Consider the following 26,947-nt stretch of genomic DNA (forward strand, 5'->3'; position numbering starts at 1 on the left):
CAGAGTTGGGAATTAGCCTGTTTATCACTGAGGTTCACATGTCCTATGCCATTTGAGTTCAGAATCCACACCCTTGTGTGTGTCCACGGTTAAGAGCAATTCTGACACTTCTTTCTCACTCCAGTGGCAGTATTAGAATGGAAGTGAGTGAAAATGACATAATAATAGGAATAGTCTAAAATGATGTTCAAAAATGTTTCTTAATAAATCAAAACGCAAATGTTACCAAATTATTTGTGACATGCTTCATGGCTGATTGTGATTCTCAAGTCCACACTGTGGAAAAAAAGCTGAAAAGCACTCAGAGGGTGGACCCTGAGGGCCAGCCAGGAGCCTCAGGCTGCCTTCCCTCCTCCTCACCCCCACCACAGGGCAAGCCTACTAAGGGGCACCTCTGCTTCCTTCCTCTTTTACTTTCTGGGTCTGGAATCAGGACAAAGCAAATCAACATCTGGCATCGATTTGTTACTCTTTTAATAACCCTAATACATCTTGGAGCACTCCATTTACTTGAGCATTTTGACAAATCTATTTTAAAGAAAAGCATTTATTTGTTCAGCTTTTGATCAGAATAAGCTCAAGTGCCTAAAAGTAGAGACCATGGTACATCTCTGTATTCAACTGCCACCTTCCCCCTTCCCCCATTCCTCCCCTCCCCAGCACAGTATCTTATTCTGTAAACACCTTTGTGATTTTTATTTGTCTCTACCTCTTTTTTTCTCACTTCTTCACTCCAAGAAGGATATTGTGGGATTGGCTTATTTTATTACAGGGCCTATCAGTACGCTGGTTTTGTGCGAACCTGGTCACTCCATCCATAACACAGGCTGCGAAAGGCCAAGAACTCAAATTCTCCCTCATTTGGGGAGGGGGGGGGTATATGTCCATGACAGTCCCTTGTCCCTTCCTTTTGAAACCCCTGACCTCAGCTTTCCTCCTTTCCGAAATGCCAGAGAAAAGAAATGAAGTTGTCTAAGGTGACCTGTTTCTTCCCTAGTGGGCTAAGCCACGCTCCCAGTCCTCAAAGAGCCGTTCACTTTCCGGAACTGGGTTTTCCCATATGAATGATGTAGCATCCAGCGCATCGTACTTGGAGTCAGAAGACGCGGTTGCAAGTTTGGACACCACCCCTTATCAGCTGCGCGACTTAGGCAAGTTACTTCAGCTTTCTGAACTTATTACCCATCCTCACGATGGCTGGCTTGAAATGAGTATGCCTAAATTTTGTTCCATTATCACTCTTAAGAGGGAAGGAGGGAGAGGGAGAGAGAGGGGGAGAGAGGGAATCTACTGACCCGTTTCCAGCGGAGATTCAGGGAAGCCCTCCCAGGACTGGCCCCAGGCACCTGCCCGGTAGCCTGCATAGCCTCCCTGCAACTGTTGCTTGCCCCTGCCCCCAACCCACCCCCGGCGCACGGCTGGCTTGACGTAGCGCAGCTCTTAAGTAGGTGTGAGTTGTTGGAAAACTGCGAATAATTCCAAGGTCAGTCACTCCCATTTACTCTAACGTGCTTCTCTGACCGGCCGGGTAAGCCCGCCTCTCCTCCTTGGGGTCCCATCCCCCATCTGACCCCCACTCAGCCTCCTCCTTCGGGAAGAGCAGCAGGCGAAGAGCGCGCGGCTCACCCTCTCCCGGGCCGCCCCCAGCCTGCGCCCTGCCCTCTGCGCCCAGCTCGCTCCGTGCTCGAGCGTCCAGGAGCTCCCCCTCCGGGCGGCGCGCGGTGGCCGCCGGCGGGGTTGGCAGCGGCGCCCACCGCCCGGCGGCCCCGGCGACTCACCCGCCCGCCCACGTGCGTGGAGAGGAGCGAAGCGCAACCAGTCGCGGCGCCTGCGCTTGCCACCGGTGGGTGCCTTACCTCGGAGGCCGGCTGGGGCCGTAACCCGAGCCCCGCTGCCACGACCCATATTTGCATAATTCGGTCCCCCCCACCCCTTCTTTCAGACTCAGGGCTGGAGATGCGAGTCGGGCTCCCCTCCGAGGCGTCGTCTTGCCGGTGGTCAGCGCGGGGGCCGCAGGACCGGCCGGAGCGCAGGCGGAGCGGGCCGGCGCACGTGGTAAGAGTGCAGCTTTCTTTTCTTTTTTCAGAAACGGGACTTTCCACGTTTTTGTCGAGGGTGGGGTACCTACAAGGGTGCTAATCTTGCTGCGATTTCCCCTTTAATTTTTATCTCCAATTGGAAAAGAGCGCGCAGCGCAAGCGAGAAACTTTCCCAAATTTTCTCTGGGCGTTTGAAGTCAGGAAGATGGCCGTCCGCGGGAGAACCAATTTCGCTGCGGGCAGGGGGAGAACCGGAGCGCCGGAGGAGAAGCAAAGGCAGCTCACCGCCGCCCCGGGGTCCTGACCACCGTGCGCGGGGCCGGGCGGGAGCGGACGCGCAGCGGCTGCGGCCGCGGCAGGTGAGCGGCCAGAGAGCCGCCTGCAGCGCTGCGCTTCTTCCACGGCGTGGCGCCGTGGCTCTCGGCCGCCCGGGCCCCCACGAGGCTGGGGCAGTCCTGGCCCGCCGCGGGAAAGGGCAGGGCCGGGCCCTAGAGGCTGTCCCGCGCTCTACGCCAGGCCTTGGCTGCTTTGGGGGCGGGAAAGTGGCTGGCAGGCGGCCGCTCGCCAGGTTTGAGCAATTGAGACCAACCTCCTACGGGGCCCCGGCCAGGCCAGGAGCGCTCCGGGGGTGGGCCAGGGCGCGCCGGGAGATAGAAGCGGTCTGTGCAGCCAGCCAGAATCCACCGCTATCTGGACCTCTGAAAAGTTTTTTAAAATTGCTTTGGGAACTAAGCAGAAAGGTTCCCATCGGGGCCAGTTTTTTTTTTTTTTTTTTTTTTTACACGCAAAGGGAAAAGCGCGTACGGTGATGGCGACTCGAAACTGGCGTTAGCGTCACCGTTTGCTGTCACTCTGGACCTCGCTCGGCTCCCCGAGGTGGCTTTTGGCCAGGGACAGGAAGAATATTCCTCCTCCTGTTGTGTGATCTGGAGTAGCGCTCGGGTGCGGGCAGAGCGCACCTCCGGAGGGTAGGCTTTCGGGGGTGGATGACTGCGGTGGCGGCAGGTACAGGCAGTGAAGGTGAGGATGGGTGTCTTCGCAGAGCAGCCTGTTCAGCAAACACAGGCGCCCGCTCCGCCGACCAGGCATTCTGTTGGCGAGGCGAGCGCACGGGCGCGCTGTCAACAGGGAGGTGTGTAGCGTAAGGTGTGCGAGTGGGTGTGTGAAGAAGGCGGCGGGGGCAGGAGTGTGTGCAGCGGAAGTGGAGCGTGTGTGAGTGTAAGAGTGTGTGCGCGTGTGTGGCGGGTTAGGGTGAGTGTCCAAGCCTCCATCTGGACGCCCCCACATTGCCGACCGCCCAGACGCGCCGGGAAGGGCGCCCGCTCCGCGCAGCAGCTGAAGGGGGGCGGGGAGCGCGCGGGCAGAGGAAGGGTGGGGGGTGTCTCCGGCTGAGGATTTCTCTCGAAGCTCCCCGCAGTTATCTGCTCCTCCTAGGGTCTACCCCCCCCCCGCCCCAAGGTGCCCAAAATACTTAAACAAACAAACAACCCCAAACCTGTTCCGTTTTCGCTCCTGTATAAATAGAACAGACTTTCCAAAAAAGCAATACCGCATTCACTCTTATCACCAGCTACTTCTTTCCACCAAGTAATTCAGAAAAAAGCAGTCAGCTTCCGTGAATGCATGCAGCTTTTTTTTTTTTTTTTTTTTTTTCTTCTCTGCCTCCTTTTGCTTGCGGTTTTGAGCTGCCAAGAAAGTGAGTAGGGGTTTGACTGTAGTGTCTCGGCTCCGCTCGGTTTCTTTCCGAAGTTTAATTTTCCGGAATGGCTCCCAAACAAGGGCTGGGGAGGCGGAGCTGCTGGCACCGGATCTTCGCCTTTTTTGGAAAGTCCCGGAGAACCGGAATTCCTCCCCGCCCGGGAGGCCGCGCCGCAGCCCGGACCGATCGCTCTCCCACAGTGGCCTAAGCCGGACCCGTGGCGCGCCCTATCCCCGTCGGGCTCTGCGCTCTGGACCCGGGCTGCGGCTCGGGCCCCGCGCCCCAGACCCCCGCGGATACTCGCGGGCTGCGAGCCGGGAGTCGCGAGCCCGGAGGAGCCCGCGCAGCCGAGCCCCTATGCAAATCGGCCATGTGACGGCAAAAGCCGCCTGGCCCAGCCCTGTTCCTCAGTCCATATATGGGCAGTGACGTCACGGGCATTGAGGACCTGCCCATAAATACTTAGAGCAACACTTTCCGTCTAACCCGGAGAGCAGCAATTGATTAATAGCTCGGCGAGGGGACACACTGACTGTTATAATAACACTACACCAGCAACTCCTGGCTTCCCAGCCGGAACACAGGAGAGAGTCAGTGGCAAATAGCCATTTTTCTTCTTAAAAAAAAGCAACTTGTTTGCTAGTTTTGTTTCTGTTAGATTTTTTTTTGAGGTGGATAGTTGCTTTTAAGTGTGGAGGGCAAAAGGAGATACCTACCTAGGCTCAGTCCAATCCCTCTCCAAAACGGCTTCTCTGACACTCCAGGTAGCGAGGGAGTTGGGTCTCCAGGTTGTGCGAGGAGCAAATGATGACCGCCAAGGCCGTAGACAAAATCCCAGTAACTCTCAGTGGTTTTGTGCACCAGCTGTCTGACAACATCTACCCGGTGGAGGACCTCGCCGCGACGTCGGTGACCATCTTCCCCAATGCCGAACTGGGAGGCCCCTTTGACCAGATGAACGGAGTGGCCGGAGGTAAGCCGCGTGCCCCCTTCGCGGACCAGGACCCACGCAGCTCGGAGATGGTGGGGGGGTTTCGGTGCATGTGCAGGACTTGGAGGAGAGGGTCGGGGCGCGAGGTGGACGATGTTGACTCAGCTGGCTTTGAAGAATGGAAGGGGGTGCAGGAGGAGCCCGCGTGAGCGGGGATCCAGGCGTTGGAGCTGGACGCGCGGGCAGATGCACCAGGTTGCCAGCGAGCGAGCGTGCGTGCGCCGCGGCGCGCCCAGCCCCCGGCGGGCGAGGGGTGAGAGTAGGAGAGGTGCCCTACCAGGCTTCTGGGCTTGTGCGGGCCTTTCCGCCGGCCGCACCCCAGCCTCCCCTCTCGCGGGGTAGGGGCAAAGTGACGGGAAAGTTCGGGGCTCTGGAGGAAAGCTGCGCGTCTGGAGAGCCGAGCGGCGGAGAAGCCCCAGAGCAAAGCGTCCGCCGCTCCCTCCTCGGCAGGGGAGACCCGGGGAACATCTCGGAGCGCGCTCCCCCTGCGGCCTGCAGGAGCGCCCCCACCTGCGTGCCGCCCGCGAAATTGAGGGGGTTGGCCAGGCGGGGAGGAGGAGGTGGAGGGCGGGCAACGGCGGGAAGCGGCCCCCTCCCTGGCTGCCTAGGGAGGCCCATCGGGCACCGGTGCCGCGAGTCTCCTTGGCGATGCGGTGGAAAGTGGTCTCCCGCAACCCCCGCGCCTTCCCCGAAGCCCTGCCACTGTCTTTGGGCTGGGGCGAGGACGCGCGGGTGTCGGGCAAGGCTGAAAAGGTTGGGAGGGGAAGGAAATCTATAGCCTCCTTCCATCGCAGGGCCCGATTCCCTCCAGCAGTGGGAGAGGGAGGAAAGGAAGGCACCTGGGGTGGGGAGCAGCCGGGAAATCATTGACCCCCTTCTTTGGCTCACCTCTCAGGCTGACACCTTCGCGGCAGTGGCTGGGATCAGTCTTCTGGGTGGTGTCTGCCCCAGCCGTGAGACCCGCCCCAGGCAAAGGAGAGGGAGAGAAGTTCCAGGCAGATGGGGAATTTTTAATACTGTTGTTGCTATTTTGGGGTGTTTTTATTGGGGACTAGAGCCACAGATGGCTGTATTTGGGGGTTGGGAGTGCTCATCTGCTTTCCCGGAGGTAGTTTGCGTCCTAGACTGTCACTGGCTGCCACAGTAGGATCTTGGGCTAGCCTCTTCTAACTGTCTTTGGGCCACAATTTCCTCACCTGTTGAACTCTGCCTCAGTTCTACAGTGCTAAGATCCTGGGCCTTGGGGTTGGACTCATGTGAGACGGGGGTGAGAAGGGATTCTTGGCTGCATTCTCATTGCTCCACCTCCATTCTTCCTTTCCCCTCCCCAGATGGCATGATCAACATTGACATGACTGGAGAGAAGAGGTCCTTGGATCTCCCATATCCCAGCAGCTTTGCTCCCGTCTCTGCACCCCGAAACCAGACCTTCACTTACATGGGCAAGTTCTCCATCGACCCCCAGTACCCCGGTGCTAGCTGCTACCCAGAAGGCATCATCAACATTGTGAGTGCAGGCATCCTGCAAGGGGTCACCTCCCCAGCTTCCACCACAGCCTCATCCAGCGTCACCTCTGCCTCCCCCAACCCACTGGCCACTGGACCCTTGGGTGTATGCACCATGTCTCAGACCCAGCCTGACCTGGACCACCTCTACTCTCCACCGCCGCCTCCTCCTTATTCTGGCTGTGCAGGAGACCTCTACCAGGACCCCTCGGCGTTCCTGTCGGCAGCCACCACCTCCACCTCCTCCTCTCTGGCCTACCCACCACCTCCTTCCTACCCGTCCCCCAAGCCAGCCACGGACCCAGGTCTCTTCCCCATGATCCCAGACTATCCTGGATTTTTCCCATCACAGTGCCAGAGAGACCTACATGGTGCAGCTGGCCCAGACCGCAAGCCCTTTCCCTGCCCCCTGGACTCCCTGCGAGTCCCCCCTCCACTCACTCCGCTTTCCACCATCCGCAACTTTACCCTGGGAGGGCCCAGTGCTGGGGCCACAGGGCCAGGGGCCAGTGGAGGCAGCGAGGGACCCCGGCTACCTGGCAGCGGCTCCGCAGCTGCCGCTGCTGCCGCCTATAACCCACACCATCTGCCGCTGCGGCCTATTTTGAGGCCTCGAAAGTACCCCAACAGGCCTAGCAAGACCCCAGTGCATGAGAGGCCCTACCCGTGCCCAGCAGAAGGCTGTGACCGGCGCTTCTCCCGCTCCGACGAGCTAACACGGCACATCCGAATCCACACGGGGCACAAGCCCTTCCAGTGTCGGATCTGCATGCGCAACTTCAGCCGCAGCGACCACCTCACTACCCACATCCGCACCCACACTGGCGAGAAGCCCTTTGCCTGTGATTACTGTGGCCGCAAGTTTGCCCGGAGTGATGAGAGGAAGCGCCACACCAAGATCCACCTGAGGCAGAAGGAACGCAAGAGCAGTGCCCCCTCCTCGACGGTGCCAGCCGCCTCCAGCACCTCCTGCACTGGGGGCGCGCAGGCTGGGGGGACCCTGTGCGGCAGCAACAGCAGCACTATTGGTGGAGGGTCACTCGGCCCTTGCTCATCTCGGACCCGGACACCTTGAGATGAGACTCAGGTTGACACACCAGCTCCTTGAGGCCCTTCATCCACTGGAGCTGCACGACAAACACTACCACCCATTCCTGCCCTTCCCTCATTTCGTTGGGCAAAGGGCCTTAGGAGCCTAGCACTGCCCCCACCCCTTTCCACTTAGAAGCAGGTCCTTCCTAAAAGTTAGCCCACCTTAGTCTCTCTTAGGTGAGTTGACTGTCACCCCAAGGTAATGGGGAGGCTCAGAAGGGGGTTGGGTGGGGGTCCCTGGCCTAGAGGGCTGAGGCATGACCCTACTTTAAAGGGTTGTTTGACTAGGTTTTGTTTCCCCTCTCTTATTTTGACTGGTTACAGGTTTTTGACTCTGGATGTCAGAATTGATCTGAGACTTTTTCTACAGTAGGTTGGGAGATGCTCATCCCTTCAGGTGGGGAGAGCAAAAAAGGCAGAAGCAAAACTGATGTGCACTTTATGGCTTGGGACTGATTTGGGGGATGCTGTACAGTGGGTGAAGCATGGCCTTTATAAAGCTGCATTCTGTGGCCCTAGAACAGTGAATCAAAGCTTATCTAGTCATCTCAACCCTTTAAGCAATATGTATTATAAACTCAGAGAACAGAAGTGCAATGTGATGGGAGGGACATAGCAATATCTGCTCCTTTTTGAGTGGTTGAGAAATGTAAAGACTATTTTTTCAGTGTATATCCATTCAGATTTTGTGTATTTTTGATGTGCACTGTTCTCCAAGTTCTGAACCTTTGGGAAAAAAAAGTAAAACATTTATGATCTCAAAATGAGTCAAAGGTTAACTTATTTAAAGGGGGATGTACATATATTCTCTGAAACTAGGATGCATGCAATTGTGTTGGAAGTGTCCTTGGTGCCTTGTGTGATGTAGACAATGTTACAGGGTCTGCATGTAAATGGGTTGCCTTACTATAGAAAAAAAAACCATCACTCCCTGGGTTTAGTATGGCTGTATATTTCTGCCTATTAATATTTGGAATTTTTTTTAGAAAGTATATTTTTGTATGCTCTGTTTTGTGACTTAAAAGTGTTACCTTTGTAGTCAAATTGCAGGAATGTAAATAATGTTACTGGAGCTGACTTGTTTGGTTATTAGCTCTTAATAGTTGTGGAAATATAAATGATTTATTCTAACACAAAACCACTAACTAAAGTTCAGATAAGGAATGGTTTATGACTATGATGTAAATAAATACTTTTCAACAATATTTTTGCTGCAGAAATTACTTACGAAAAATTTATTGGGTGGGACTTCAACAGTACCCAGTCAGTGGGTTTTAGTACTTTGACCAAGCCAGGATCTCCAAGTCTTCTTTGCTAGCCTTTCAACACCAGCCCTCTCGCCCCAAAGCAATCTCCATTCATAATCAAACGCTAGCGTTCCGGGGATTTCCCCCATGCATTAGTGTAAAAGTGGGGAGGCGTTGTTTTGACTCATTGTTCCGTCCTCTATAACAGCCTATAACTTCTCTCTGCTCCTGAGTGGGCTCCGGAAAATAAATACTTACAAACAAGTGCCCACTCGGAGACTACACATTTGCGGCTGTTTTCAGAACCCTGACCAGGGCCAGGAACTCAGACGAGATGTGGCTTTGTGGAAAGTGTGGTGGCGTGGTCAAGCTGGAAATGACTTTCAGGTTCCAGGATTAGTCTCATGACCACAGAAAACTTTTTGAAAAGCGCTATCGCCTCTTCAGATCAAAAATGAACTGAGACACTGCTGATGACAGCATTAATAGGTTGCCAAAGGAATTACCCCAGGACTCATTTCTCTCCAGCCTTGTCTCCCCAGTTACACCTATTCAGAAGGATCATTACACTGCCATAGGTTTGGTGGGTCTGGAGACTATTCACCTTTTTAGATAAGTGTATACCAGCCTTAAGAAAACCTCAAAGACAATCTGAATCAAATAGGCAAAAATGGTCCTCCATGGCACTGGATAATGGTTTGCAAAACAATGCACTATAAGGGTCATTTTACTGCAAGCCTTTTGTAGTGATTTTAAAATATAAATTCACCACCACCCCCCGCCCCCGCCCATAGTTATCTACGTATCATACAATGCAGATTGTCTTTGTGAAGTTATCTTTCTTTACTCTACAATTGGGCCTAAATATCATTTAACGTCACTTGCTGCCTCTGGATCCTTACACAAATGTAACACACTGGAGCGCCCACTGTTTAGCTACATCATCTGAAAACCCTGTCGTCTGTCCTTTGGCACTGTTAGACTCTCTCAGGCGTGGCTGATAATAGATGGCCTGTATTTTAGAACAGCAGACAGTGACAGCTTCTCCTGGAAACTACTTTTTGCCCTTACCAGCACTAGAATTCGAAATCTAATTTGTGAAGGTAACTAACCCTTATTTCCTTCCTGTCCTTATTTCAAAGATGCATAATAGCTCTAGTAACTACTAAATGGAAGTTTCTAAACGTCAGTGTCAGATTGTTCTAGTGCCTGGTGTCATTCCATTAGATTCATATTTCCTAGCTTGTCAGCATACTATCATCCTTGCTTGGCCAATTTTCTTAAAGAAATATGTATAAAACAATGCCACATTTTGATAATTGTGTTTTTAATGATACTACTCTCCTACCAAAATGTCATTATATTAAAATATAATACACCTAAGTTTTACGTGATTTAAATTGTCTTGCCAAATTTTAATTTCAGAGCACCTTCAATTAAGACAACGTAAACAATTGTTAACAAAGCAACAGACTAAAAATCTCTTTTTAATAAGATGAAATACATTTTGGTGATAGTCAAATTGATTACATAATCACTTTCGCCTTGATGTGGGCTTGGTGAAGTGGCATAACATACATACCATAAGGAACACACCTTGGTGTTTTCTCAGAGCCAACCTTGTGGATTTTATTCCTTGATTTCAATAGGTTAGGTCAATCTTTAATCAGATTTTATTATCTGCTTGAAACATTCAGGGTACTGTTCACAGGTGTCTCATTTTTTACTTTGCTCAAGAAATAAAGCATATAAAGCTGTCTGCTTTCTTTTATTCAGTATGCTTTATTAAATAATATTATTGATGTTTCAGCTGTTACTAGGAATTCTTATTAAAAATAAACTTCTGGAGAGTAATTCCTTAAAGATCATAATGCAGTTGAGATGGTTCAGTACACATTAAAAATAGGTCTATTAAACCTAAATAAGGTTTCCAATTATTCATAAACCAGGCTATTTAATTTCAATATCCTAACTGCTAATGAAATTAAGGCAAATTGTCTGGCATATATTAGAAATGGCTGTAGTGATGCTTTAACAGTTCAATACTACTTTGGGGGGGCTGGTGGTGGGAAAGAATAGTCAGTATCATCACAAGTGCCTAAAATGCTGCCAATCCAAATTACAATTAAATAAATTTTACAGAAAAAGGAAAGACAAGAAAATATTTAAGTCCAAAGGTTCTTTCCTCCATGAATGAAAGTATTTTTGTTTTCTTACACTAGCTTATTTTCCTCAGGTTAAATATAAAAGGAGTATTTTCGTTGCAGCAAAATAGTTATGATTGCATGTTAAATAATTTCAGATGTTTTGTCAATCAGGCTGTTTCAAAGATCACACTCAGGGAGATAAACTATTAAGCTTATATTATTACTTGGACTTTAGAATCTGCAGAAGGCCCCCAGTTTTTAGTACAACATAATCTTACTATACAGACTGTGAACGTTTAACAGCAATTCAAATGTAGGCATCATAGCAAGTAATATTTTCCTTTTCCCTTTTGCAATAATCAAATAAGATTTACCTCTAAACAATTTCAAAAATGACTTTATTTTCCACAAGTACACTGATTTTAATCTAGAAATGTAAACATCCCTGGATCAGAAGATTCAGTATCTATACGTGGCTTAACAAATGATTTCCTTCTTTGACACGCATTGCACTGGAATAATCAATGGTCAGCTTCTGTTTGTGACGTGAAGTTCTGAATTCAGAACAGGAGAGTTACAGGAGTGGCACTGCCCTCAGGTTAGAGTTGAATAGCAATGGGCAGAGCCCTGAATTAAAGATATATTGCTTTTTTGTTGAACAGTAGAGCTAGAGCACAAGATTCCAAGTCATTTGGAATAAATGAGTGATGAGAGTCCTGCGATGCCTAGACTAAGGCACCTACAAGGGAACAATGCAAAAGAAGGAACATAAGTTGTGAGTTTTGGGAGAAGTTAAGGGCTGTTAGCATTAAAAGATCAGATAACCCACTCCTGTTGACAAACACACATTACTTTAAAAAAAGGTTCACCATTTTCACTGATAAACAGCAGCTGGTGTAAACTCAATCCATGCAAATTAGGCTTAATAAAAAAATCAATTCTCATAAAGTAGTAGGTAGATATACGACACTCTGAATTGATATAACCAGAGAATTAAAAAGCTTTAGAAGTATTAGACAACTTCTCACCCATGAGAGGCAATTATTGCATTTGTTATTCAACAGAAAGTTAAGTGATTAGGATCACTGTGCTCATTAGTCTTTGTAGAAGACAACTTTTTTCCCCACAGTTGTTACCCATATTGCAGGAATATATGGAAACACAACAGCAGTCACATCTAACAGTTTACGCAGAAAGGTGCAAGGCTTTTCTGCACCACATTCTGTCTTTGTATTAAGAATATTCTTTCCTTAGTGGCTCACTAAAACAAGTTAATTTTGTTTTCACCATTAATTTACTCAGAATTATTAGTGAACCAAAAGTTTCACTGTTCTTATTGAACTAAATTAGAGAGATATATTGCTGTTTTGGCCTGCGATAATTTCAGTTACTCTTTTGAAAAGCACCTTAAGTCTTTTTCATTCAACTTGCTTGTAATTGAGAACTTAAAAATTTTTTATAATGAAGTTTGAAAAAACAATTTCTCCTTTATTACTGTCTTGTTGCCAGCATGAGTTTTTGTAGGTTTAATGTACTCCAGATTGTATTATAACCTATACATCATTATCAACAATTGTTGTAAGTTGATCAACTTTTTGCTACAATATAATTCAAAACAGGTAGGTATGTGATAACCATACACATTCGTCATTGTGCTATGAAAAAAACCCATTTTGTGAACAATTTTAAAGAAAATCATCATTTGCATATCTAGAATTTAATTTCAACCTGAATGGCCTGAAGAACTGCTTCAAACTGCCCCTACGGTATACTAAACCACACCAGAATGTGACACTACCATAAAACAATTTTAGCAAACTTGGAAGAAATGCATTACGCTTGTGTCAGGTTTTACAACACAGTGGCATATCATGTTTAGTAGCATCTTTTTGTAATTTGTTTTTTAAGAAAAAACTTTTTTGCTTTTTTTGCTTTTTCATTCTATTTTTAAATTTGGGAACAAATATTCCTTCACTCTGGGCCTCTAACCCAGTGTGCAGAAAGAGGCAAAGGCACATACTGCTTCCCTACAGGGTCATCACTTCCCACCAATAGCAAATCTCCCTTTATTACAGATATTAGAACTCAACTGCCACATGGGCAAGTCAATCAAGAGGGCTTAGACAACAGCTGGACGAATTTTAATGTGTTTATTTCTACAGTTTGTTTTTATTAAAAGTTTTGTGGAAAAAAGAGTCCTATAAATAGTAAAAAGGGGGAAACAGGAGTGTTCCTTGGCCTGAAGCAAATGGTGTCAATACATTTGTAAACAAGGTAAAGCTCAGCCAATTAAAAGGACAAAAATAAAACTAGTCACAACACAGCTGTTCATTTCAAGCGGTTGGGAGTGGGAAGTGTTTTGTCCCAAGTTTTGGTGCCCTAAAGTGGCCAGCAGTATAGTTCATTCTCAATTTTCTAGCCTTGATATCTGTGCCTCTCTCTCTTCCTGCAGAAAACTCACCCTAGATGAAGCAAGCACTGGCTCTCTCCTATTTGAGGGACAGGGTTCTGAGAACACTGCCACCAACAACACAGCTGGAATCAGCAGCCCTCTGGAACGTTAGAACTCCTGAGAGAATCTGAAACAGTCATGAACATTTTCCTCTACTTTTGCAGGAAAATACTGGAAGTAAATATGGGCACAGAATTTAACAGCTGGCTAAGGGTGTTTTACATTCAGTTGTTTGGAAGCATACCGATTCAGCTCCTCTGAATCTTATGGTTAGAAAATACAGAATTACCCTATTACTTCTTAAAGTACACTAAGACAAAAAAAGTCACTTGAGGATAATACAGTTTTTGCATTAAAGGTGAATCTGCAACAAGAAATCTGCTCAACTCAGAGATCTGGAGACTCATCGGGAAGCTCTAAGTGACCATTTGTCACTGAGATATGCAGGTGCTTGAATTTCTTAGTAGATGCTGCCAGAGTAACCCAGATGTGGTTACTGGGCAAGGGGAGGAAAGAAAATAAATCTTGCCCTCTACATGCATCGTTACGTTTGGGGGTAACCCCCCAACTCTGGAAAAATGGTTTTAATTTTCACAACGACTTAATTAGGCCGGACAGCTCACTTTAAATAGTAGCTCATGTCTTTAAACCTAGTTTTTATCAATGACTTGAACTAAAAACAATTCAAACCACTAGGTCATGCAAAGTCAGTAAGTTAGAACTATAACAATAAGGAGTAAAAGGGCTTAAGGACGTAAGTGGAAAACAAACCCTATTTACCCAAAGAGGGGGGCGGAGAAAATCACTTAGTGTATTTTGTATAGGATGGGGAACTTCATTATGGCTTGAGGATGGAAGCGCTTCAAATAAGACCCCTGCCCCCTCCCCACAAATCAAAACCCCAGTGGCAGTGACAGAGCCAGGAAACAACCTAGCTTCCCCGCCTACTCCGCCCCCAAAACGGTGCCCAGTGGCTGCAGTCCAGTCGCCGCGCTTCGCAAGGCTCCCGAGGAAGCGGCTACAGCCCATTCCAGTAGATCCAACGCCCAGGCCTGGGGGAAGGAAGAGAGCCCTTGTGATGGGACGCGGCCAGCCAAGCCCAGATACGAGTAGGGCATGTCTTCGGCCCACCAATCCCGGGCGCCGGCGGCTTCAAGGGAAGACCTTGGGACCTGGATAGGGCTCCCCCTCGCACCAGAAGTCATCGGCCTGCGGGGTCTCCAGGAGCCACACCTCTCGGGGCAGGTCACAGGCCGAGCCGGAGGCCTCCCTGGCCCTGACAGGCTCCAGCACCCGGTAATAGTGGCAGTCCCGGCCGTCGTCGGGGTCGTAGGGCGGGGCCAGGATGTCCAGGAAAGCGGCGGGCCCCTCCACAGCGTCGATCTGGTGCAGGTTGTCCCGGTGCGGCGTGAGGACGCAGGGGCCGCTGGCCGCCGTGTACTCCGCCCGCGAGCGCAGCACACCCGGCCTTACCGCGTCCCGCTCCCCGGGCTGCAACGCCGGCTCGAACTGCTGCTCTGGTGGCGGGGCCCGCGGCCGTTGCCCGCTGCCCACCTCCAGCTTGTCCATGCAGCTGATGCGCACGGTGCCGTAGAGCACCTTGAGGATGCCGTGCATGCCCGGGTGGTCGTGCAGCGGGATGGAGGTGCCGCTCTTCAGCAGGAACACGCCGAGGCTGAAGCCGTCTGTCTCGCAGATGTGCATATAGGTGACCGGCGGCAGGTTGGGCCTCAGCGGCTGCAGCGTGGCCTTGCGCGGGGAAATGTTCAGGTCCTCCGCGCGGACCAGGGTCAGCAGGCTCTTCAGCTTGCTCAGGTTCTCCGGGAAGCCCTGCGAAATCGGCGCCTCGGGGCCTGGCGCCTCGCCGCGGTCGGAAGAGCTGCGGCTGCCCCCGCTGCCCCGGAAGGTGAGGCACGCCTGGCGGGCTATCCGTTGGATCAGGGAGGCCATGTTGTCTCGGGGCATGCCCTGTTGTTCCTCTGCGTGCCGAGGCCGGCCCCCTCCGCCCCCAGCTTTCCTCCGCCCCTTGCGGTCCCCGGCGGCCGCCACGGCTGCCCGCAACACCCGGCGAGGCAGGAGGCCCCGCAACTACCGGCCAGTCGGGCGAGCGGCTCTACAGCCGCCCACCTCAGCGGCCACGCGCCCGCTACGGCCGGGCGCGCCCGCCTCGCGCTCCCTTTGAGCGCGCACGCGCACGGCCCACACCCCGCACTCACGCTCCGGGAGCAGGTACCGGCCGCGCGGACGGTGGTAGGCTTTGCCTTACGCCCGAAGCTCCATTCATGCGGCCCGCACCTACGGCGGTGCTCAGGCGTTCCCGGCGCCTTTCAGAGCATGCTGGGACTTGTAGTCCGGTATTCCGCATGCGCTCTCAGAGAGTTCCCTTTGTCAGCTGGAAAAGGGAAGGATTAGATAGGTGGGTCATAAAGCGACCTTTAGTACGGTCCCAAGGTGTTTGCTTGTTTGAAGAAAGGCGAATTGGGGCACCAGAGAAGTAGCCAGTTAACTACAACTCCCGGCATTCCTCAGCAGGTTGGGGTGACGCACTTCCGGCGTCTGGCCTGTGGTGTGGAGGAGGCTCTTGGCAGTCTCAAGGAACCAGGCAAGGGGGTCGTTAACCTTCTGACGCCGCTCGGGCCTGGTCAGCGTTCCAAGGTCGCTTTCCTGTGGCCTTAGCCTTGGGAATGAGGCTGTTGAGTTAACTTTAGCTCCTTGTGGCCGTCCAGGCGGCACTGTCTGCCACAGGGGTTACGGGACCGCGCTTTCGTAATTTCCTAAGTTTCTGAGGAGATGAGAGGGTCGAGACTGTCCCTGGTGAGCACCACAGTTACTCTACCCAGCCGTCCCCAGCTGTTGTTTGCATCAGGGTCTGATGACGCTGCTCTTCTGGTTACAGAGTACGATAGTTTTTTGGGGGGAACTTGAGAGGCTATTTGCTGTGGTCACCGATTCTGTATACTAATGGTTATCAAACCTTAGATTGCCCAAGAAGCACTTGGTTAGGGGGGGAGGGGAGCTTTTTAAAAATACAGATGCCTGGTCTTCATCCAGAGATTGGTTCATTAGATGATTCTGAGGCTTCCTGTGAGAAACCTTGTTGTGGGAGAATCAGGCAAACTCTTGACCTTAACCTTACCCTGAGTTTAAAGTCCTTTTGGATTTCCAAAGCTAAATAAGGGTTTCTTACTCATTTTGTAATTGGAGTGGTGCAGTAAATTCTCTCCAGTTAAAAAAAGGCATGCTTTTTTAGTGGGCTATGTAACCTATCTAAGGAGCACTCAGTATTTGCCAGGCATTGTGTTAAGTACATTACCTAATGAATATTATAGTAATCCTCACAGCAACTCTTAAGAGGTAGGCATTATTATTATTCCCAGTTTGCAGATGAGGGAATAAGTTGCAAGAGGATAGCGAATAATTGACAGTGCCTAAGCAGAGCAGAAATAAGTACAGTTTTACCAAAACCGGCAGCTTGAATTGGTGTTAAAAGCACTAAATGTGGAGTTAGAATATTGTTTTTCCAGCCTACTGTGCTACTTACTGCTACTTAAAGTTGTCTGTCTTTAGCAGACTCTACCCTTTTATATCCTCAGTTTATTTACTTGTAGAATCTGGAGTTAGGGTAACAGTTATTCTGAACTCTCCTTACTCATCAGAAGACCCTGGGGAGCATTATAAAAATAAAGATTTGGGGGTCAAACCCAAGAGATTCTGATTCAGCATAACTGGTGTGAAGCCCAGAATTTTTATTTGTAAGATGCTCCTTAAGTGATTCTTAATTATCAGCCCAGTTTGAAAACCACTGCTAGATCTGTAAATAATGAACCAGTTCTTAATATTTGGTGATTTCGATTGAGAGGGTGATTGTTTTAGAAAAGGACTCAAGTTTTATTCGTTTTCAGAGGTTGCCATGCCATTGTTAAGGTACTTAAATGTACTGTCGAAGTTCATGTAATGAAATCCCATGCAATCTTTTTCTAAAGTGAGGAATATTTAAATTAAGAGAAAAAAATGCCCTCTATTCATTTAAAAATCTGGATTTTTATTTATTGATTTTATTTCTATTAAGGTATAATTAGTGGGAGGTGTAGACTCCATAGATCACAGACTTTATTAACACATCTGTTACTTCTTAATAGTTGTCCGTACTTATTTAACTGAAGCTCATCTATAAAATAAGATACCAAGATGCATGTGTAAAACACTGATGATACCATAGTAGCTGTCTCATAATAGTAGCTATTATTATACTTTCAAAATTGTTAAAAGCTGTAAGGACCAATGAATTTAAATAATATTGAGCAAATAATGGGATTTGCTTGTCTTGAGAATTAGGTTCAAGGTAGAGATTTAAAAAAAAAAGATTATTTTTATTGGTTAATTATTCACCTGGTAATACCATCCCTCAGGTCCTTGCTGTTCATTGTTTGGCCTGAGAGTTCAAAGTAGTTTCCTAAGACTGCCTTTATCAGAATCACCTGGGGGTATTTGTTGAAAGTGCAGCTTCTCAGATCATCTCAGAATCTTCATCTGAATCTTTTGCACATTAAAGTTTTTAAGAACTGCTGAGTGTCCATAAGGCATATGGTACTTTTTTTAGGCCACAGACAGGCTACCTCCATAATTCCTGTTTGAAACTGTCCTTAAGAGCTGCTCTAATGGATGAGATCCATCCTAATGGCTTTTGCCCTTAAGAAGCATTTTGCAATATTTGGCCTTCTGCCCCACTGCCAGTAGCATAGGCTGACTGGGTTTCTATTACCAATAACGTCCTTCTTTTTATGCTCCTTGTTCTGTTTTCCTTTGTGTTGCAGTAAGCAGAATGAAGACCAAAAGACATTCAGAAAGGAGAACAGACAAAAGAGAAGTGATAGTGAACAAGAGCTAGAAATACAAGACAGAAACAAGATTTGGGAAAAGTTTGGGACAGATGGAATCTATCATTCGATAAATAGTGAGTATTTATTAGGTACCAGGCATTGTTCTAGGCTTTGAGGATTTGGCAAAGAATATTGGAATTCAAGGAATTTACATGTGTGTGTGTGTGTCTGTGTGTGTGTGTATTTTGGGGTTGGAGGTTGTTACACAATACAAATAAATGAGCAACACAGTTTCAGAGATGAGTTTATAAAGACAAACAGGATGGTGGTGTGATGTGTGTGTGTGTGTGTGTGTGTTACTGAGTTGTCAGGTGTGACCAGAAGATAATGTTTGGTTCTGAATATTAAGGAGTCAGTTGTGGAAAAATCTGGGGTCAGAGCATTCCAAGACTAGGAAAATAGCCCTAAGGATGTCAAACAGAGTATTGGAGACCATGACTTTGACCAGATGTAAAGGAGCTTGGTATAATTGGGAACAAGAATGAAGGCTGGTGGGGATAGGCTATGTAGTGACCTTCAGAGTTCCTGGAGGGAGATGAAGTTGGGGAGGTAGGCAAGGGACATATTCCACAGGCCTTATAGGCCCTGGTTGGGGTGTTACAGGGAGTTGAGGGCCATGGTAGGGAGTTGGATTATAAGTGTTGTAAGAAGCTTTCAGAGAGCACTGGGCAGGAGAATGACTTGATCTGTTTTGCGCTTTTCAGAGATTGGTGGGGGGGCGATGTAACAGCGTAGAAAGCCCAGTTGAAGGCAGTAATCTAGAGAAAAGAACACTAGCGTAAAGATTAGGAATCTGCTTTGTAGGTGGAGCTGCAGGGCTTGCTGATGAGCTGTTGCTCTGGCAATCTGTTTCTTAAAGTATGTTCTCTTCGCATATATTCTTTTTCATGAGCTGACAGCTACGTGGTGATAGGTAAGACTGATAAAGCTGAAATCTCACCTCCTGCCCACATCTAACTATTAAATTTAGGAATGAGGGAAGCACACAGAAGCATGAGTAAAGCTAAGGTTTTTTTTTAACAGTTGCTTAATTAATCAGGAAGCAAGAAGAATTGGAAGAGCCCCCAGCATGCATGCACGCACACACACACACACACACACACACACACACACACACACACACAAATATATCTTTTCTTAATTCTACTTGCTCATTTATATGATCTATTCATTCTTTGGGAACTTGGCTTATAGTTTATCTTTCATTCTTCTTCCCCTGGCCCTCTTCTTTATGAGGACTTATTTTCCTTAATTCATGGGATAGATCATGTTCTGACTTTTTCTCAAATCATTTTTCTTTCTTTTTTTAAAAAATTTAATTAGTTAATTAATTTTTTGGGCTGCGTTGGGTCTTCGTTGCTGCGCGCGGGCTTTCTCTAGTGGCGGTGAGCGGGGGCTACGGTTCGTTGCGGTGCGCGGGCTTCTCATTGCGGTGGCTTCTCTTGTTGCGGAGCTTGGGCTCTTGGCATGAGGGCTTCAGTAGTTGTGGCACGTGGGCTCTAGAGCACACGCTTAGTAGTTGTGGTGCACGGGCTTAGTTGCTCCACGGCATGTGGGATCTTCCTGGACCAGGGCTCGAAGCCGTGTCCCCTGCATTGGCAGGCGGATTCTTAACCACTGCGCCACCAGGGAAGCCCTCAAATCATTTTTCAGAATTCATTTTGTCCATCTCTTTTGATCACGCTTGGACCCAGTCAAAAGAGTACAAAAGTACTGACATTCTCAAATGCTCAGTGTTCCTAGCCTACAGTAGGCTAGTAGTTTTTTTAAAGTGGGCAGGAAGGTTTCTTTTTTCCCAGTACCTCTTGCCAACTTACTCCTATATCCGCCTTTTAATTTGCTATAGAACATGATAAATAAATTGATAAAAATTTTTTCTACTTTTGGACTCAGTTGTACTTATTTATATTTGAAATATTTTGGGTTTCTATTGTAGCTTTCCTTTCAGTTTTTAAGAAATTTAGCATATTTTTCCATCCATTATCATGAATGAATGTCAAGTTGTAAGAAAAAATAAATAGTTGTGAAGGCAGAAGAACTAGTTCTAGGCATGGCAAACATACGTGTTTTCTTTCTTCTCATTTATCTAAAATTATTACAGTGTAACTCTTAGCTCTGTCCATCTCCACTAAGGTCTTATAAAGTAACTCTGCTCCACTCTACTCTGGTTTAACTTTGCGTGGTTATCTGAAATCAGATCACTTTGGTATATGGGCTGTTCCGTTAAGTATGCCAGGCCCAGTAGTATGTAGTGTTCAAGTCAGACTTTAGGTGTTCACGTTGCACCAAAAAATTGCAGAGGTTGTTTTGTGTGATATAGCTTTGTTTTCTGTGTGGTTCTACATACTGATGAATGTAGGGTTGGGATGGAGAAGGACTTAAACTAACTCCTTTTTCTCTTCCTTGCCAGTGTCTTTTTTCAGGCAATGGGAGGCAAGGGAGAAAGAAATTAAAAATTGGGAGCATGCAGAGAGAGGTTGAGGGGGAAGCAAAAAAAGGTGCGGCTTTTGCAAGTCAATAATGTAGAGAAGTTTTTGCTATGCTCAGGGTGAAGCATAGCCAAAGGCCAGGAGTCACCATTTTTGGAGGTGATTTAACACTCCCCTTACCAATTTGATATTAGAGAGGTTTTCCTCTTCTCCTTTAAGTAGTGCAATTATTATAAGACCCAAAATAGTTCTGAACTGTAAATTAAATCTAAACACCCTTTACCTCTCTTAATTAACTTTTTCCCCCAATTTCATGCTTCTTGTTTTTCTTTCCCTTTTTTTTTTCCCTTTAAGAAGACATGAGGTATCTCCACCTCCTCCGCTTCCCCATCTGTCCTTTTCCTCTTGGCTGAAAGAGAGATGTTTTTTACTTTATATTTATTTTAATTAATGGATTTGAATCGCAAGTAGTGAAACAGTTGATGTTCATCTTCAAGAGGCAGTGAAAGGGAAAATCATCCTCTTTAACTTGGCAGAAAAGAACTGGATATTCATTGCTGGTGCCTACCTGAAAAATGGCTGCGAAAGGGGCAGAGGAGGGTTCCAGAATTCTGTGTCCTTGCAAGGAACAGGCACCATAGCCCAGAATCAAGGGAAGTGGGAAAAGTCTTGAGAATGAAATCATACTTTCTTGGGAAATGCCTTTCTCAAGGGATGCTTAGTAAATATTGCTTGATGATTTATGGTCCATTGATTTAGGATCAGATTCCCTAGGAACAATATATCGGGTGCAATTCAATTGCTTGAACACTCTGATTAATAAAATCCACCATAAGTTTATCATCTTTTCCTTTTTAGTTGGGCAAGGCGAACAATAACTTTTTAAAAAAATCTGCTCCCTTGAGTGTTCACCTTAGAATACATCCTGAGACATTTGACTGACTTGAAATAAATAGGGACAGTATTACATGTGTTTCTTTGGAGTAGTAAAATGCTACTAATCAAAGCCTTTTGAACATAAGCAAACAAACCAAAAGCCTTGTCCAACTAGATGCTCTGTTACAGCATTTAGAGGAAGCCTGAGAAATGATGGTACAATTTGAAAGTGGAAAGCAGGAATCAAGGAAGAAAGAACAATAGACTGGCAGGATACCAGTTCTACTCCTGGTTCTAGGAACCCAGTGCGTGACTTTGGGTAAGTCATTTCACTTCTTGGAACCTTGGTTCCCTTATTTATACAACGAATAATTTAGTCTAGATGATTTACTACTTTTCTTCCAGCTTTAAAAAAAAAAACTTATGAATCTAAAATATTATATAAAATTAAGTAGTATAATTTCATCCTGTGAAATACTGCAGAGCATCACAAAAGACACTTTTTAAAATGTATTTTTAAAAACAGCATGTGACTAGACACTCAGTAACATGCATACAGTGATACCTGATTTCTCCTTTGTGTCTGTGTTGTCTACCTAAAGTAGATTACCTTGACATTTCCTGAATATAAATTATTGAATAAAATGAGCAAGAACTCTTGTTTAAAATAAGGTTTACCGTTATTGTTAAGGTTCCATAGTATTTTTTAAGGAAAACTTTTTTTTTTTCATTCTAAGCATATATTATGCAACAAGAGTGCCGTGTATTGCTACTGGGAAAAGCAAAACATGCCTTGAGTTAACTACTCATTTCAGTCAGACCTGCTGAGGTAATTGACAACCAACATCATAGCTCTAGAAATTCCTCTAAGGTAGCAGAGCTTTAGTTTAATTAGGTAATTAGCTGTGGTCAGCCTATAATGAATGCACAAGCAATTAGCAATGAATTTGGGCTGCTAAAACCTATTTTTCCTCTTTTGTGTTCTTTTGCTTTCATTAACAACTCTAACTACTGAACAATTTATCTCTTCACACTAACAATCAACTTTATTATCATCAAACACTTTGCAAGCGATAAAACAATGAGACCTGAGGTTGGTTGCACAACATTAAGTGATTATGTTAAGTAATGCCATTTATTTGCCTAACCATCTTGCTGTTATATTATGTCAGACAAATAGAGCTTTTAAAAGAAGTGCACACTACTTGATTTGAGGATTGCTTTATTTGTCAAACCCAAGCAACTAGTAAGAGATGTACCTTAATTTAGAGTTCTTTCTCGTTGGCTTTCAGCAAAGTTGAATAAAAGGAAACAGTTCCATAAATCTACCAAAAGCAAAACCCTCAAAAAACAACTTTTTGTGTGTGTGTGTATATGGCTTGAAGAGTCTTACGTTTGGAAGGGCTTGAGATAGAATTCAGTCAATGAAAGCCTTCACTTGGCCATCTTTTCCTGTTTGGGGACAGTTTTTAGTCTCATGGATGGCAGAAGGAATCATTATGGTTTTCCTCACATTCCTCCACTGTAAGTCTTTCCCATCCAAAATGGCAGAAAGGAAAAGGAAGAAGAGAGGGGAGTGACAAAGGGTTGAGAGGGAGCTTTCTGATGTGGGAGAGCAGAAGTTACCAAAGAGGTAGAGGTCATGTTCCAAAGACTTACTAAGTGTTAATGTCAAGAAGACATTTCTGTTGTTCTGGTTCTGGGCATGTAAACTGAAACACTTCATTATATTTCAGTCAGAAATGGGTTTTGAAAAACGGACATTTTAAGTTTCTATGGGCACATTGTACATCTACAAAGAGATATGATTTGTCGTAATCAGAAACCAATCTGATTCCGTTAGAATTTATAGAGTCCCTGATATACAGAGTGTTCTTATAAAGATGCTGTTCTGCTTATTAATAATCTAAAAAGATTTGGGGGAGTTAAACCCAATGTTAGAAAATTAGCTAGCCAGTTAATAGCAGTTTAGGAATTAATTGAAGAAATATATTGCTTACTATTTAAGCAGAATTAAAAATGTATAAACAGAATTTTTCTTCTGATTGGAATATGAACATTGGCTTATAATTTCTTATCTTGAAGTGTCCCATCTGGCTGGTCTTAGAAATATTTTTCCCCCAGCAATAACTAGCAATTAGAGTTTCAGAAATGCCAATTTTAATCAAAACTCTCATTTCCAAAATAGAAAAACTTTTGTGAACTATATAAAGACTCTTCATTTTATTCAATTGACTGTTTTGAAAAAGTAATTTAAATAATTCAGAGCCAGAATTAAGATGTTCCAGAAATGCTTAGAAAATAGTGCAAATCCTTCCAATTATGGTCATTTTTAGTCTTACCATGGGCGCAGTAATTTCACTGGCATTAATGTTTTTAATCATTTAAATATCAACTTTATAGGAGTTAAATCATGTAAGAGCAGGGTTTCTCAACTTCGACATCATTGACATTTTGGACTGACTAATTCTTTGTTGTGGGAGCTGTCCTGTGCATTGTAGGATGCTTAGAAACATCCCTGGCCTCTACCCTGTAGATGACAGTAGCACCAATTGCCCCCCACTTCACCCCATTGTGATAACCATATATATCTCCAGATATTGGCTGGGGGGGCAAAATTACCCCTGGTTGATAATCAATAATATAGAATAAGACCTTGGCAACTTCTTTCTTTAAAGGTATTTCAATGTTAAAAAAATTAAGTGTGTTGAATTTGGATGTCTAGGTAGTCTTTAGTCAGTGAAGTCTTAATAGAGATAGAACAAATGAATCAGAGCTTTGCTGACCTCCAGTTTGGAGTGGTTTTGGGGGACACTGGAAGAACACTCCTGCTCCCAAATTCCACTTGACTTTCCCTAATGCCTTGCTATAGGGTTGGAAGTTTGCATTCTTAGAAATTTGTTCTTTCTGTCAAAATGCAGATATTCCTGAGAGGAGCATCCCTTTACACTAAAACTGAAAGTTTAGTTTTTAGCTAAATACTAGCATGTTATTAACGTATACCTACTTTTTTACTTATGACAAGGACCTTCAGGAAAAGGACCCAGAAGAAAATTACCTGGGGAATTGAGAGTTAGTGGGTGAATGGGAAGCAAACATCATGTGTGGGAAAAGGAATGATTAAAGGGAGGTGGAAAACACTAAAAAAAGATCCTCTAGACCACATTTTTAGTGGGTCAGCCTGAGTTGCTCTTGCCATGTTTCAGTGTTTGTTTTTTTCTGCTACTCCCTGTATCTTTAAATTCCATTCTTCTTTCTTTTTTTTTTAAGCAGCAAAGACTCTAGTAGATTGTAAAGTATTGTGTTGGCCAAAATGTTTGTTTGGGTTTTTCGTAAGATGTTATGGAAAAATACGAACAAACTTTTTGGCCAACCCAGTAGTTGTTTTTTTTGTGTACTTTCTTTGCCCCTCTGTGTTGGGTATCCCAGGTTAATTTTTAAAAGTTACGAGGAAATCTGAAAGTCTAGAGAAACATTGACTAGATTACCTGACATTTAAACCTATCATCCACGCTGATGGAAGAGGTGTGAATGATGTCGAGCCTGCTTTTCCTCCATTGTTGTCTGGCATCGTTGCCAGTCAGTGACTGGCAGTTTCAGGCCTATAAGAGGGCTTCCTGGACCTTCTAGCATCACTCAGTGGGTACCATAGGGATGGCACTGCTTGTGGAACTCACAACCCCTCATAAGTAGATGCTCAGGCTATATTCAATTTAAAAAACTTTCTGAAGATTAAAATAATGGTCCATTAAAAGGAACTGTCTAAAACATAGGAGACATGGAGATCTGATGGCAAGCGTGCTGAAGACTGTTCTAGGATATTTTCATAAATGCCTTAGTAGCTTCCACACTGAGTTTCCATGTAGTTATAGGATTTCAGTTACTCAGGGTGGGTTTTGGTCTGGTTGACTTTTTTTTTTTTTTTTTTTTAATGGAATTACTGTTTCATGGCACTCAGACCAAGACCAAACCTTTAAGTATAGGTTCTGTTTATTTTTCTTTTTTCCATCCAGTGTCCCTTGCCTTTTCATTTCCTGATTTCTTCCTAAGATGAGGGAGCCAAAATACACCACAGATCACAGCTAGATTTAGACAACAGGCATCTCCTTCACAGGGACCTTCGCAGAGCCTGATTTATTTATGACCATTTCACTGCTCACTATGTAAAGTTATGGACTCCTTGACTAGTTACTGATCTTATACCTTCTAGTGGTTAACCCAACCTGTATTCAAAAGTCCAATTGAACATCAAAGTAAAATAAAACATTTTTTCTTGTTTGTTTCACCAGTTCTTGCTGCAGTTTAACATTCTGCATTGACCTTACTATTTTTTTTAGGTTCTTTGCCTCAAACTGGACTAAATGGTTCCTCTTTTTTAGTTTTGACTTACACATATTATATAAGCAGTTGTCTTAATATTATACCTGACTGATAAATTTCACACTTATCCCTTTCAGCATAATTTTTCCAATTTAGTATTATGTTTTTACCTTTATTCTCTCAACTCAGATTTTCCCACAAGCTTTCACATGAAGATAGTGTTTTATTATTGATAAGAGTAACAATAGTACACTAATACTGATGGCCATATGTGTTCACATTTTAATAATTTGCTTTAGCCTTTTTTCTTCTTAAAAATGTAGGAATCTATGAAAGTGATCCCAATCCTGCTTTCAAATATTGAGTTTCCTTGTTCCCCTTAAGGTTGTTGTTGTTTTAACAATATCAGACAGACATATGCTTTTCTAATTCTAATAGACATACATGACTTCCCAGAGTGGTACTTACAGATAAGGTAAAAACACTGAATAGAAGTTTAACTTGTTCCAAAGAAATAGTAATTAGGAAAAAAATCTTTAATGATTTTTGAATTCACATTATCTTTACTTAAATTACCTTTTGTTCTTTATTGTTAGCTACCCTGGCCCTTATTTATTCAGACAGACATTTGTAAACAACCACCAATAAAAAAAGGTGAATAGAAATCAGGGACTGAATATGAAAACTGCTGATCTAAACTAAGTAAACCCATTTTAGCCATGTCCAGGACAGTCAGAATCATGCTATACTGTTCTTAGATTATATTTCTCTAAACATACACAGTGTGTATTACAGGAATTATCTGGCGGCATCAACAGAACAATCATGAAATACCATAAACCAGAACAAGTGGTCTCTTACTATCTTGAAACTCCATATATTTTGCAGCAATTCCCTAAATGATATAACTGATAGCAAGTACTTTACTTAATAAATTGTTGACCAAAAAAACTTCCTACAAACATTTTAGAAGACGTCTCTGGACAGATATATTTGTTTTAAAATTTTGCAGAAATGAACCTGCACCATTTAGTTCCTTGAAAAACTCCTGCTTCGGGCTATGCATCTTACTGGGGTTGATGAATATGGTCACCAAACTTATAAGAGGTAAAGAGACAGAAGCCCACTCCGCCACCTCCCCTCCCCTCAGCTCAGGCAGGCTGTGGGGATCCAGGATGGTGCTACCTGGGCCATTTCCTCACTATTGTGGGCAGGGATGGGAGAGGGAATTCATGTATTGGATTACACATTTCTTGAGGACAAAGACTA

At 45.5% G+C, this 26,947-nt stretch overlaps 3 protein-coding genes across 11 annotated transcripts in view; 2 read left to right on the forward strand and 1 right to left on the reverse strand.

Moving 5' to 3' along the window:
• Positions 1-1,763: 1,763 nt before the first annotated feature.
• On the forward strand, positions 1,764-8,532 carry EGR2 (early growth response 2). 3 transcript variants are annotated; one of them, XM_082407478.1, is made up of 4 exons: positions 1,764-1,843; positions 1,943-2,055; positions 4,603-4,711; positions 6,061-8,532. In XM_082407478.1, exons 2-4 carry the CDS (start codon positions 1,957-1,959, stop codon positions 7,308-7,310), a joined length of 1,458 nt encoding a protein of 485 aa, XP_082263604.1. In that variant the 5' UTR covers positions 1,764-1,843; positions 1,943-1,956; the 3' UTR covers positions 7,311-8,532. The 3 variants fall into 3 exon arrangements, with proteins under 3 accessions (XP_082263604.1, XP_082263606.1, XP_082263605.1); XM_082407480.1 differs by lacking the exons at positions 1,764-1,843; positions 1,943-2,055 and adding an exon at positions 2,084-2,398; XM_082407479.1 differs by lacking the exons at positions 1,764-1,843; positions 1,943-2,055 and adding an exon at positions 2,423-4,502.
• Positions 8,533-11,100: 2,568 nt separating this feature from the next.
• On the reverse strand, positions 11,101-15,631 carry ADO (2-aminoethanethiol dioxygenase). Its single transcript, XM_082407525.1, has one exon. The coding sequence runs from the start codon at positions 15,136-15,138 to the stop codon at positions 14,326-14,328; it is 813 nt and encodes a 270-aa protein (XP_082263651.1). The 5' UTR covers positions 15,139-15,631; the 3' UTR covers positions 11,101-14,325.
• Positions 15,632-15,714: 83 nt separating this feature from the next.
• Positions 15,715-26,947, forward strand: part of LOC309635807 (uncharacterized protein) — a 447,043-nt gene continuing 435,810 nt past the window's right edge. For all 7 annotated transcript variants that reach the window (XR_014249020.1, XR_014249021.1, XR_014249022.1 and 4 more), the window contains exons 1-3: positions 15,715-15,987; positions 17,988-18,127; positions 21,548-21,677. The gene's annotated coding sequence lies outside the window, so the exon portion shown is untranslated. The remainder of the gene's footprint in view (positions 15,988-17,987; positions 18,128-21,547; positions 21,678-26,947) is intronic.

This window comes from Balaenoptera borealis (genome assembly GCF_965194805.1).
Source record: "Balaenoptera borealis genome assembly, chromosome: 10".
Lineage (NCBI taxonomy): Eukaryota > Metazoa > Chordata > Mammalia > Artiodactyla > Balaenopteridae > Balaenoptera > Balaenoptera borealis.